Below are 14368 nucleotides of genomic sequence, written 5' to 3'. Positions count from 1 at the left end.
TGGCAGAGTAAATGATGACTGAAGTCTACTCAAATTCCAGGCTGTTCTACAACTTATTAGTATTAGGAGTATTAGAAAGAATGGTCCTAGGTTTCAGGAACTCAGCTGTCATTTGGAATGATACAGACCTTCCCAAATATGACATTAGCACTTGTTCTTGCCAATCGTTGCACAAAACCAGACCGAATTCTCACATAATTAACCCAAAGCCAGAAGCAGTATTATCTACATTACACTATCTGACGTGAGGGAAGCTGAAATTTGGAGGCACTATGGAAGTTCAGGAAACTTTGTGAAGTCAGTACATTTGAATGTCCTCGAGTCAGTCATCATAAAGTTAGCATTATCTTTTATTAGAACTACAGAGCACAGAATTGCCTCTCCTTTACTACAATGAACTTGAAAAATACACACTGGGGGGCAGTCCCTGTTTCTGATAGCTTATGAGGACTTCAGCAAAGGTCTTTTTCTGCATTTTCCTTCACCTTGACTCAAGTTTTTGCAGTCTTCTCTTTTCTCCTAACCCAGAACCTTTGAAGGAGCAAGGGGCAGACATTCTTGTTGATGGACTTTGTCTATTGGACCCATCCAACCCCAACATTGTTTCCAGCACTGCCCAGAGCCTCAAAACCAGGTAGGTGACAAATAGCCAAAATTCCCAAATACCCTGTATATAGAATCTGTTTCCCTAAATAAATGTTAGCTTCAGAGCTGCTTAATTGTAAGTCCATTAAATTCACTACCTCCACTTCAAATGAATCAGGCTAAAGCAACTCACTGGGAATCACAGCTCAAGTGGTTTTCAACTTTTGGCCTTTATCCTCATACAAACCTGAACAAATATTAAGATCAACTTAATTTCCCCCCACTTAAACTAGTAATGTTATAAGCCTTTCAACACCAGGGCAAGAAAAGGACACATGTAAACATAAGAATCACCTCAAGACACACATCCCCTGCATCTTATCTTTCCACCAAAGTAGCCAAAAAGCTCAGATGAAAATACAGCACAGAGTATAAGACTTCTCTTAAAATACAACCAAAAGGCAAGCAATCATCATAGAAATATTCAAAGTCATCAAGTGTTTTGATAAGAATTACATAGAACTGAAAGTTAAAGGAGTATATTAAAAAGAGACACAAAGTATTTCAAAAGCCTCTGCTTTATTTGTACAGAGTAAAATACATCATATAGTGAACATGGTTTTCCACCCATAATCTAAAGCCGTGTTTTCTTTTCACGAAATATCCTGGCCAGAAGCACAACCAATAGAAACAGGAATGCTAATTAGTCTCTCTCTGCCAGTGCTACAAGGTGCACATCAATCTCTGCTTCTGTAAGGATCCTGAAAGAATAAAAAGAAATCTTAAATAGCTTAAATGATTCTTCCCCTTAAGCTCCAACATTACAACCTAATATCTATAAAAATGTGTTTTATACAATGCATCTTTCAGCCCTTTAAAGCCCCGTGGGCCAGGGCCACAGACTGACATTCCAATTCTTTCTGAAAAATAAAGGAAGCATCAAAGGCACTATAGAGCAAAGAGGTAACAAATGGTAGGAAAAAAAAAATTATTTCCTCATGAATAATCTATTTGCAAGCTAGAAACTGCTAAGAAGAACGGGTAAGGTAATTAGTATGACTACTCCAAGTGGGACACAGGTTCTCATAGTCTTCTCCCTCCATTTGTTATCCATCCTTTCTGAAACAGACATTAAGACTGGTAAATGAAGTTTGCAGAAAGCTAGCACTTGACCCTCGAGGAGTCGTAGAGAAGTGGTAATGCAGCTCCTGTCCGCTTTCTCAAAAATACTGTGCTATTCTGTTCTAAACATACACCACCAAACCCAAAACCATCCATCACCATGCAACAGCACATTAGTCGCTCAAAGGACTGCACCTGTTGGAAACACAGGTTTGAAGCCTACCCCACCTACCACGTAGACTAAAACAGAAAAGGACTTTTCATCGCCACTTAAATGAAGTTTAAATAAAAAAAAAATTACAATGAAAGACTAAGGCAGAAATAAGTGAACTCCTCTGCAGCACGCCAGACTTGGTTAAATTTTAAGAAAGACATACATAGAGGGTCCTTTAGCCTTTATAAAATAGCCCCCAAACTTATTCGCCTGCATTTCATGCATACTTCCACAGCTATACATTTTCTTGCGAGAATAATGTCAAGTACATTGTATCTGATGTGAGGTATAACCCTTAGCAGAAAGATTTCTGTGTGTTGTCTCCATAGATTAAATAACTTTGCTGCACATGGTGCGCTGCACTCAGATTCAGGGAATAACGGGAGGGAGGAAATTGCAGGTGTCTTGCTTTCACGCTAGGTAGGAATCCAGTGTGCTCAGAAATTAAAAGTTCAACCAACCACTGCAGTGATTTTTATATCCAGAATCTTTTAATCTGGAGATGTTAAAAACTGGTACAGTTACAAGATGAGCAGGAGTCATTTAAAGGTCCCGTTTAGAAAAGGCTTAAAAAAATAAGGGACTTGCAAAATTACCCCTAATACAAACCAGACTTGACTGCATTAGTTTTCATGACTATGATTTAGAAGTGGACTCCATGTACCAGGACAAAGAAAAATTATTATTCTTTTAAGCGTGAAAAATCATTTAGACCAGATGTAACTACATTTTAATCATCACATAAAGCAATGCCCTTTTAAGAAACAAAAGACAACACTTTTCTCTACTGAATACTTTAACCATGTCAAACATTTTTAAAACATGCTAAATATTATTATTTTAAACAATGTCTTTTATCCCTAAATGCTTTGAAGAGCTACAAATAAAAAAACCTGCAAACCTTCAACTTCTGACATTTATCTTTTTCTCAACTTACCGTTACACATGAAGTTAAAGCTAACTGCACATAACCAGAGAAACATACCAAGCTTTATCAACACCAATCACTTACCTGAATTTAGGATTATCCACTGTAACTACACCAACTTCTATTTCTGAAGGTTTGAAATCAATGGATAGTACAGTAGAGAGGCATGTTATTGCTGTCTGTAAGATGACAAAGACAAAAAGCACTAAGGCTTTTTTAAAAATTTAAATAGATTAACAACAATTTAATAGTATTAACAACTACCCTTCCTTCTAGTTTTAAGTTATTTCCTTCCACCTCAAAACCTCAACTGAAAAGTTTCAAATAGTTTCCCCTTATTACAGAATACAGTCCCTTTCTGGTCCTCTCTCCAAAAAGACCAGTCTACAAAAACATAAAGACACGTCATTTTTGTAGCAGAAAAAAAACAAACCAAACCCACAATAAACCCCAAACTTTTTATCATGCAAAGATTAAAACTTTGAGTTCCAAGGACAGAACATGTTTCATTAGTGGCAAACAAGAGTGACATCATTACAGTCCAAGATTACTCAAAGCATATCACCTATATAGCTTCCATTTTGGCTTTTTTTTCTGGTACTTAAAATTCCTTTGGCAGTTTTTAAAAGATGCATTTCATCACTGCTTAACTTATTTTTTTCTCCACCTTAACCACCACCTGTTTTAAAGGGTGTTCTTTGCAACCTCACTGATACTTAACCCTGCAGTAGGGTCATAATAATGATAAAGCTGTATTCCTACAGTGATGACTAAGCACAAAAAGAAGTTCCATAAAACTGCTATGTAGCCAGATGTTTATCAGATCAGTTATTCTAATGCGCTAGCATTTCATTCTGATCAGCAACGTGTTAGTAAGTATAGAAAAATAGACAAAACTTTTCTGTGGTTTATTTTCAAAATGTTGTTAATACATTGATTTTGCAATAATTCTTTAAGACGATACAGATATCTTATCAGAAGATGCCAAGTTAGAAACACAAAACAAAAAATAACAACAATCCTGAAACTCATTACCTCGAAACACCACAAGCTTTTAAAATAAAGGTAGAGAGAGAAAGTGTGTGTGCGCGTGTGTGTCTGTGTCTGTGTGTAGAACACCACAAAAACATGATTCTTGCTTCTGCTTATCCCTGTTAAAATAACAGTGCCTGATCTACACTCACGATCTCAGCATTTTTACAAAGACAATAAAAGGTATAGAAGCACCTCCAGGATTTGAATGGCAGATTATTACCAATTCAGTCTTTGCACCATAACAGAGAAGTTTTATAAATTAAAAACAAGAATATGAAAACACTGTTTCACCTACCTCCAACCGCTCAATTGAGAGATATGCACTATATAATCATGCGCTGATACAAAAATACATTTAAGGTGAAAAATACTTAAGCCAAGATAAAAAAGGATCTCTGAAGGAATTTAAAATACTTTCACCTTCAGTATGCTACTATTATTTAACTCGCTCAAGATCTCTTTGAAGAAATCCCATATTAAGAATATCAGTTGTTAAGATACACATATAATACTTGAAAGTTCTTGCTGATCTTTAGATGTTACTTCACAGTAATCTAGATTTCAGAAGTAATTCAGCTGAAAGTCTGAATCTGCTCAACATTCACAAGAATCTTAATACAATACTCTGTTTAATCTCACAGGGGAATCAGTTGCTCAGATTATTACTCCTCACTTCAACTGCTGATCTTTTGATGCAGAAAACATAACATTACGAGATCAACAAGATCTGGCAGGAGAAACAAGTGGGTCATGGAAGAGGATTGTTTAGATAGATCTCTACTGTGTAAGTGCAAAAGTAAGGATGATTTATAAAATAAGTTCATTGACCTATTTTATAAGTAGGATACATTCTCAAGATGGGCCTTGAACAACAGTTTTCACAATAGATGTAACAACTGGTGTTATATTTACTAAACTGACAGACAAGCACTATCCTATCCTATCTGAAATACTAACATGAAGATTGTTTCAAGTGCTATGAAAAGAAAATTGTAGTGGTATCCTCAGAAGCCAGCACTGCAGTAACCAACCACCAGCTACAGCAGGACTGCTACAAATACCAATCTGGCTTCAGCTAACATAGCGCAGAATTAGAGGACTACTTAAATACTTACAAAATACCTCCAGAAGACCTTCTGGCTGTAATAGCTATACTGGCTCTGGCAGCAGTAAATAACTAAGAAAACAGGAAATGTGAAACTACATTCTTCAATATTGCAAGCCTACGCAGATCATATTCATTAAAAATACGTTAACAAATCTTAATTTCCCTTTGCTGGCCTACCTCTACTGTTTGTTCGTATGTCCAATCAAATTTCTTCTTTACTTTCTTTTCAAGAAAACTGGTTGACTCTGTCTGTTTAACTCCTGCAGCTGTGGCCTTGAATCCACAGTAGTAACCTGCTGGATCACACTTGTATACCTGAGGGCCATGTTCTTCATCAATACCAATCAAAATCATACCTTGAAGAAAAAAAATTGTAATTTATTTCTTCCCCAAATTTTAACACTTTAATTCAACTGAAGAATAGAACAGATATACTCCCCACCTGTGAAGCATGTGCATGCACAGCTGTATATTTTGGGAACCAGTCCAATACAAAGATAGAGCTGTGATTTCCTCTTTAACTCTAATTGCCATTTCTTAGATGCATCTCACTACCAGGTGCACAACTCACTTTAGTGCAAACTAGATGTCTGTCATTCCCCAGTAAGGCTGCACCTTAAACAGCGAAACATTTTTGCCATGCTCAGTGTGTAGAGACCCACGAAGTCAGGAAATGCAAAACTTTAATCCCCATACAAAGTTAACCCAGCCACAGTTCACATCCTGTGTATAATATGCCACTTTAAAAGTGTAAACAATAGTTACACTAACATGTGCCTTTTACTAGAAAGCAACTTTTCAAATACGTTGAAACTAATGGAAATATGAGATCAACTTTTGATTTCTCAACTATAGTCCTAAACACACCACATTACATTCCTTTTCCTCTTTAAAGAAAAGAAAAAAAAAATCTGAAATGAAATCTGAGTGTGTTAAGACCTTTTGACTAAGTGCTTTCAAGTTGGACATACTTGGGTAACACAAACTGGTTTCATCACTAAAATACATCTGTATTCACTCACACTTCTAGAATTACAGTTGCATAATCTCAATATCCATATTAATAATAACTCAAAAGAAATACTTGCAAAAAACAAAATACCCAAACCAGAACAAGGTTGAGGTTTTAAGTTGGTTTTGCTTTACATTTGCATAACTCTTAACTAGTAGTTACAGCTGATAAGCTTCTGAACAGCTATCACTACAACAGAAAAAAAGTTTCCCTTCACCTTTTCTAAAAAAGGTTAAGAAAAGTTAAGTAAAACATTTTTATTCATGTATTTAAAAAAAAAAATCACTTTCCAGTACTATCAAGGCATGGGAAATGCCAAAGGAAGAAAAAAACAATAATTACTGAACACAACAAGCATAAAAGCATAGGAAAACTGCCCCATTGCGGAAACTGTGTTGTAACCTTGAGTGCTACTTTTAGTGAGAAGTGCTTGTGCCTACGATTACAAGAAGTGATTCATCAATTCTGAAACTATTCTCCTTAAAAGTAAAAAAAAAAAACAAAAAACACAAACCCCAAGAAAACAAAAAAGAAACTCAGGCAGAACATTTAATGAAAAAGTAAATGTTTCTTCAGTGTTTCCTCAGTAAGTCTTCTACCTCAGTTCCTGGACAGCCAAACAGTATGGTTATAGTTTGTTCATAGCCAAGTGTAAGAAAAAAACCAAATCGGAACCAACCTCAGAACACACAGATGACCAGGATTATCTAAACCGCCCCAACTTCATACATATTTTTTTTACTTAAGCTGCATTTGCTGTTACAATACAAGACTGGTGTAGAAATGTTTGCAAGTGAAAATATTTTCAAGTACTTCTTTTCTACATCATATAGATCATGGTTAAAATAACAAATTAGGCAGATTTTTAGCCTATACATACTGCTTAGATAAAAAAGCCACAAAATCTGCACAAACATAATTGCACTCTCCACAGTGATATTTTAACAAAAAACAGTAAAAAGAGCATCTTCCATTCACACACATCACTGTACAAACAGACAAGACCCCAGAAACTAAGCTGAAACAGCATCACACATTTTAAAGAGGCTAAATCATTTACTCCAATTCAAATGCTGAGTCAATGGTAGAATCATGGCTCCAGTTAAAGACTTCTAATGCTGCTCTCTCATGTAGCTGCTTACCCTCTTGCTCCTTCAGTTACATCCATGTCTTGCACAATTTTGAAAATGAGTGAGAATGTCTCATATTTAAAGTTGCAAAGTTAGGCAAAAAAAACAGAAAAGACTGATTTCATACACTATACTCACAGCAACCAAGAGGCCTCATTTCAGCATTTTGTGTATACACCTGAGAAATATCTGCAATCCTTTTACACAGCATATCCACAGGGATGTCATAGCCATACTTGTACTTCCAGTTAGCAGCCTCATAGCGGGCTCTCTGCACCTGGGATCTGCTGTCAGCTAGACAGAAAGAACTGATATTAGTTTCACTGAACAGGTACCATGTTTATTCCCAAAATTGCCTGAGAAGATATATTCCAGGCTCAATATACATATCAGAACTAGGCAAGTTCTCCAAAACCAGTCTGAGTGGAACAAAAGAACTGACTTGTTTTATGAGATGCAAGGTCACTGAAAAAAAAAAAAGTAAAAAAACTGACACACCTCAGATACTCAAAAAGATGATGAACGAAATACCTGTCATTCCTGTCATCACACAGCCAATATTTTCAGTAATTTTGAATAAATGAGTCACTGTGTTGGAATCCAGTAACTTGTCCTAAAGAGGAAACAGAAATAAACTAATAGAAAACACAAGTACAAAAATGTCTCTGCATGTTCTGTTATTTACAGAAGAGCCCCTGAAAATCAACTAACAGCTAAAAATTGTCTTTCAGGCTCTCAACTAGCTACTGTTAGAGGCACATAAAAGTAGAAATGTAAGAATAAGGAAGATAAAAACCTCAATATTTGGAAAAGGCTGACAGCTAGAGCATGACCAACATCGAAGTCCTTTTCCCTCTGAAGAAACTTTGAGAACACACATACAAAAACTCAAGCTTTTATTGCATGCAGCCCTTCAAACACGAGGGATTTCCCCGTTTGTCAAAAATACTTCACCTCTGTGCTCAAACACTCATGGAAATCTGTTCTGCATGTTATTGGTATAACAATTTCTGAGTAGGAATTAAAGAAATTACAAAACTGATTAGAAACAACTAAGCCCCTAAAAGCCAGAATAATGTACACGTGCCAAAGTACAGCAGGCCCAACTCGTATTTTAGCTTTAACCATTTGACAGCTACAGAGAAAACCTATTGGTTACAGTATTTGGTGAGGGTATGTACAATTGAGCACTAAACAGAGCTAGAACTTGCAACAGGCAGAACATTAATGAGATATTAAATTCAAACTGCAATATATGTCAATGCTCATAAATGTAATACCTATGTTGCAGAGTTTCACCACCATCTTTTTTCTTACCTCATTCCAGCCTCCCTCTCAAAACCAGATTACTTACAGGTACTTTCTTCTGTGTTACAATTACTGCAGAATCTTTCCCACGAACAGCTACAGATGTAAGTCCACCCTGGTTTATGGCCTTAAAAGCATATTCTAGAAAAATACGTAAAAGTTAATAAAACACAGTGTTAGAGATTAGTACAAATAACTCTGACACATCTCCCCCCAGTGCAGAATTCTCACCAAGTTCTAGCCTTTTTACTATTTTAATATTTGTGCAATACTTTTCAAGGTGTTCAGTACACGCAATGCACACAAGAACTTTCTGGTGGGAACTAAGTCACAGACTCTCTCCACAAAACCATTATCATTGCTTCCTTCAAATATTTCTAATAAGTCGCCTTTTTGTTCAGTCAGAATACTTAACAACAACAGATTTGGTTTAAAACAAAAAAGGCTTTTCTGCCCTTGACCAAAGTGCTCCCACCTTACTCTACAGTAGCTGTAAATCCTTATGTAGACTTCATAACATGCAGAAGACTAGCAATTCAAGCATTATTACCATCACAAAGATGTATTTTTCTTTTGTGGATTTTAGCTGATACAGATGAAAACTGAACTGGACCAGGCACAGAAGATGGGTTTTAACCTTACTATCACATTTTCTGACTTGACGTTCAAACGCTGCAATGTTTTATTCACTCTTCAAAATGAAACCTATGCATATGCCTACTAAACAGTGCTATTCAGATAAATGTAATGGGTTAAGATTTACTTGATATTATCTGTGAAATTAATTTCCCTTGATTAAGGGTTTCAAAAGTTTCAAGAACAACTACTCCAAAAATACTTTATCTGGCAATATGATAAAAATTCAGAAACCCCTAACATATGGATATGAGAGGCAAGTTTCAGCAGTAGCTAAACAACAGATAATTTTTTGGTTAACTATGTGAATGAAAATGGAATTTGGAACACATTTAACCAACAGTGCAGCAAATTGCTAAAACTACCTTTCAAAACAACAGGAACAAGAAACCCAGCTGTTTTAAAAGATGCCTTCAAATCTATGGAAGAGACTGCACAGCAGGAGAGAAATAATCTGCAAATGAAAAAACAACTCTTGCAATACCAGGACCTTGATGTTCAATTTGCTGAGTCAGTGCTGAAGAACAGCTGACTGCCATGTATTTATGGTGCTGCATTTATTACTCTCAGGCATCAGAGCATCTACTGGTTACCCAAACAAGCCATGAAGAATGCTCCCCCTCTTTCTGCTAAATGCAAGACTCTGCTCACCTTTTGGCTTGCCTCACCCAGGACGATCAGTACTTGCATGCAGCAAAGCACAGAATCCCATGAGATGTGAGCTAGAGCTGCCTGTAAACTGATCAAAGTCAGGAGCTTTTCAGTGGTGCTCTAGTGACAGGACCAGAAGCAACAAGCACAAACTGAAACACAGGAGGGTCCATCTGAACATCAGGAAACACTTCTTCACTGTGAGAGTGACTGAGCACTATCACAGGTTGCCCAGAAAGGTTGCAGAGTCTCCATTCATGGAGATACTCAAAAGCCATCTAGACACGGTCCTGGGCAACCACTCAAAGTGGCCCTGCTTGAGGATTGGCCCTTGCTCAAGGGGATTGGACCAGATGACCTCCAAGGGGCCCCTGCTAACCTCAACATTTGGTGGTTCTGTGACACTTCAGCTGTTTTTCTCAGAAGTACTGACAACCAGGCTTGCTGAACTTCAGTCCATTCTCACCCTGATCCTATTACCATCTGCATTGCTTGATTTTCAAAGAGACACGCCAAAAAGTGAAGTGACTCTTGCAGTACAACAAATTCAAATTGGTAGTGGTTTTTAAGTCTATTTTCTACTATCTAAGTAGTTCAGCAGAGTATTGCATATGTTCTTTCTGAAAACAGGACTCCCTTGCTGTTGCCTGAATACATTCCAACAGTCAGAAATCGGACCATAATGATTTTCTTCCAACAGTCAGAAATGGGACCATAATGATTTTCTTCACCTCCCAGATTTCCACTCCAATGAAACATCACCTTGGAAGACTGGAACTAATAGGTAGCAAGGCGACACTTATGCTCTGAGAGATCTTAACCATAGCAGTGGGAAATATATATGAAATAACTTTTACTTTTCTAATGTGAGATCACTTCAAAGCCACATGAGCTTTTGAGCTTTGGAAGCAGAAGACAGATCTAAGGCAAAGCACAGGCATTTCATTCCAATATCACTATCACTGTTCGAGTACTGCCAACTTCCAGAAAAAGAACTCAAGTTTTAAGGCAGCCTTACAGCAACACGTGACCATGCCCATCCTTGCCATCACCCAGTTAATCTGAATACAGCACAGCAACAAAAATGTACAGAATTCAAAAAGAATGAAAACAAGAATGAAAAAGAAAAGAAAGGAAAGGAAGAAAAAAGCTAGATTTGAATATTTGACTGCAAGGAAACATGAGCCTTCTGCCCCACTGGGGCTAGATGCTGGCTAACAGAGACACTAGTGCGGCATCATGTCTGGGTTATCAGCTTGGCTGCAGGTAGAGTGAGCTCATACTTGCTTGAAGTTAACCGTGCACACCTATGTATTTTCCTTCCCTTAGAATACAGGTACTCAAAATATTCCTAAGACAGCTTCAGGCTGTGTGCAAAGGCTCTCAGATACACATGCAGATACTTGCTTCTAAGACATGGGTAAAAGGTATGGAGGTACTGCACATTTCTCACATATTAACCAAATGGTTGAATAAACCCAGAAGGCAGAAACCCAAGGCTTAGTTTCCTCTTTGCTACAGGATGTAGAAACCACTGCCAACAAGGAACATTGCACAAGAGAAACAACCAGAAAGGCTATGCAGACTAACCATCCAATGGAAAGTCAGAGCCCATCTCTTCCATCAGAGATACTGATGTTCTGTGTAAGGAATTGCTGTCCTTACAACCCATTATGTATAAGGCTTACTACACAAGCTGCATACAGACTCCAGGTGTAAGACAGCACCTATATGTAGATAAGTAACGAAAGAAAGTAGATATGTAGAGCAGGTAACTTTCTAACTGTGTACAGACACCTACACACAGGCACCTTCCTAGTTGCTCCTTGATGAAAGGACTGCTTGAGACCGTGACACCCGTCCATGAAGCCTATTCCATACAGCCTTCTTCCTGACAAGAACTCAAGGGCAGACGCATACAAAACTGGAGAACAGACGGATGTTATGAACTCATTATGCAATGTGCGTGCAGTGAAGCTGATACAGCAGAGGAAGAGCCACTAAGCTCCAAGGAAAGACGGCATCCGCATGATGCTGCCAGAACAAGTCATCTGGCCCTGCTGGGGAGGACCTCCATGGCACTCTCAATGAAATGCTGGACAGTGTTGTGCAGAAGGAGCATCGTGAGGCTGTTCTGTAGAATCTGGTGCACTGCAAAAATATGGCTGAAAGATTCAGTGGCCTACAGAAGATGAAGTTAGGCTGCAGCTTAATTGCAGAATGTTCAAAGAATCTTGGAAATATAATAGAAAGGAATAATTCTTCACTATGAGTGCGGTGAGGCCCTGGGCCAGGTTGCCCAGGGAAGCTGTGGCTGCCCCGTCCCTGGAGGCGTTCAAGGCCAGGCTGGATGGGGCCTTGGGCAGCCTTATCTAGTGGGATGTCCCTGCCCATGGCATGGGGATTGGAACTGGATGATCTTTAAGGTCCCTTCCAGCCCAAACCGTTCTATGATTCTATGAGAGACAACTGCTGCTATCTCACAAGCCCTAATGTACAAAACACACAGCGTTCAGGTGTGACAAAAGCACGCGTTACCTCCAAAACCTGACTTTGTTACTCTGGTGTGCAGGGTTAAAGGCAGTTCAAGTCCCATTTCAAACAGCTAATGTAGTTGTCAGATTCCAAAACACAATGGCTTTTTTTTTGTAAAATAAACCGAAAGGCACACTTTAGGGGAAACAAACAGCTCCCGGACGGCTGTCAGGCTGGTCTCTGAGCCCCTGAAATGGAGCACCGGGAGGTCACAGCCGGTCCCTCCCCGTGGCCGGGGACACTCGAGGGTCCGCCCTGGCTTTGTGCTTCCTTATCCCACGCGAAGATCCCCGTGCAGGCCCCGCTGCTCCCGGCTCGCTCCCCGCTCACGCCGCGGGGCGGGAACGGCCCCTCCGGCCAGAGGCGGCCCCGCTCAGCGGGGAGGGCGGCGGCGCGGCCGGGCCCGTGACGGGGCGATTCGGCGTCCCCGCGGGCGGACACCCACCGACTTGGTAGAGGCGGCCCTCGGGCGAGAAGATGGTGATGTGGCGGTCGAAGCCGGCGCTGGAGCCGCGGGACATGGCGGGAGCGGGAGTGGGAGCGCGGCGGCGGCGTCGTGCGGGGCCCCGGCGCTGCCGCAGGACACCGAGCGCTTCCGGGTCGCGCGACAAGCGCTTCCGGGTCGAGCTCCGCCCCCGCCCCGCCCCGCGCGGATGGGAGACCCGGGCGGGAGGGGCCGGGGAGAGCCGGGAGGGGGTGGCTGAGCGGGTGCTCTTCGACGAGTTTGATTTTAAAGGGAATCATAGAATAGTTCGGGTTCCCTGGGGAACCCGTGCCAGTGTCTCACCGCCCTCATGGTGAAGAAATTCCTCCTTATGTCTAGCCTAAATCTTCCCCTCTCCAGTTTATACCCACTGCCCTTCGTCCTATCACCACAAGCCTTTGTGAACAGTCCCTCCCCAGCCTTCCTGTAGTCAGTTCAGGTACTGGAAGGTCTCTCTGAGATCTCCTCGGATCCTTCTCCAGGCGGAACAACCCCAACTCTCAGCCTGTCCTCATAGCACAGGTCCTCCAGCAGCCCTCCTCTGGACCCCTTCCAACAGCTCCATATCCTTCTTATGTTGAGGATTCCAGAACTGGACACAATACTCCAGATGAGGTCTCACAAGAGAGGAATAGAGGGACAGAATCTAAGCTCAAGATGTTCAAGATGCTCACAATGAGTCATTGTTGCCGCAGCCACATAATAATGAGATGTTTAGAAGACTTTTTATCAGTGTCCAGTACCAAGGGAAATTCCCCACATTTAAACTCATGATGCTAATGCTCATTCTGCCTTTTAGCATCTTGGATTTCCCCTACTCCTTGTGGGATGGCTTTTTTTTTTTTCTTAAGTTGGATCATTAGAAGAGTTGTAAAAGCTGTGTTTTGGTATCGGCACCTCTATTTAAAAAATTATTATTAGGTAGGTTTAACTCTCTGTTGAAATCACAGTTTATGGGTGCATTTTGTGTATGCCAGTACACTGAAAGCCTGCTTTCTTGGATTTGTCAATATATTTTTCCTTGCTAATTAACTGCACGGGAGAATATAGTGCCTTGCTATGTCTTACAAGAGATAGAGTGTGTCCCCTTCACTAGGGAAGAGTATTGTGAGGAGACATGAAATGTTGCAGGCTGTGAGGCAAGCCTTGGGACACAGAAAACACAGGACCATCCGAGCATCTCTGCAGGGTCAAACACAGGAGTTGGCCTAGAGCCGTGCCCCTTCTCCAGCTGTGGCCAAAAGTGGATGCCCAAGGAAAAGTATCAAGACTATAGAGAGGCTTTAATGACGCTCTTCCAGCCCTCAACCATCTGGAGGGACTTCCCGAGGCAGAGACAGCACCTGGTTATTTAATATCCTTTGCTGGATCCCTGTTCCATGAACTTGCTGATCTCCCCTTGAACTCATGTGGACTTCTTGCATACATGACATGCCGTGGCAAAGAGCTGCTCAGCACAATGACGCACTGTGTGGTTTCATCTGTAACCTCACGTTTTATCTGAACCTTCTATCTGCCAGCACTCTTTTATGCCACTTTTGTACTGGAAGATGCAGCAAGCATCCCTTACACTACACCCGGGATTCACAGAATCACAGAATCACAGAATAACCAGGTTGG

The 14368-nt window shown here is 40.3% G+C and overlaps 1 protein-coding gene across 1 annotated transcript; it reads right to left on the bottom strand.

The window, feature by feature from the left end:
• Positions 1-1145: 1145 nt before the first annotated feature.
• On the bottom strand, positions 1146-12875 carry PSMA6 (proteasome 20S subunit alpha 6). Its single transcript, XM_069858435.1, has 7 exons — positions 12710-12875; positions 8489-8583; positions 7666-7747; positions 7273-7428; positions 5170-5348; positions 2934-3028; positions 1146-1346 (listed from the first exon to the last, which is right to left on the bottom strand). The coding sequence occupies exons 1-7, from the start codon at positions 12783-12785 to the stop codon at positions 1289-1291; spliced, it is 741 nt and encodes a 246-aa protein (XP_069714536.1). The 5' UTR covers positions 12786-12875; the 3' UTR covers positions 1146-1288.
• Positions 12876-14368: the final 1493 nt, after the last annotated feature.

This window comes from Phaenicophaeus curvirostris, chromosome 5 (genome assembly GCF_032191515.1).
Source record: "Phaenicophaeus curvirostris isolate KB17595 chromosome 5, BPBGC_Pcur_1.0, whole genome shotgun sequence".
NCBI classification, from domain to species: Eukaryota; Metazoa; Chordata; class Aves; order Cuculiformes; family Cuculidae; genus Phaenicophaeus; species Phaenicophaeus curvirostris.
This window is presented reverse-complemented; position numbering and strand designations above follow the sequence as displayed.

What these genes read in the sequence shown, in the direction of transcription:
- PSMA6 (XM_069858435.1), bottom strand. Translation starts at nt 12,785, where the DNA reads ATGTCCCGCGGCTCCAGCGCCGGCTTCGACCGCCACATCACCATCTTC. An exon ending in GGGCCGCCTCTACCAAGTCG is followed by an intron (nt 8,584 to 12,709) that starts GTGGGTGTCCGC and finishes GTATTTTTCTAG; the next exon opens with AATATGCTTTTAAGGCCATA. An exon ending in TGTGATGACAGGAATGACAG is followed by an intron (nt 7,429 to 7,665) that starts GTATTTCGTTCA and finishes CTTTCTGTCTAG; the next exon opens with CTGACAGCAGATCCCAGGTG.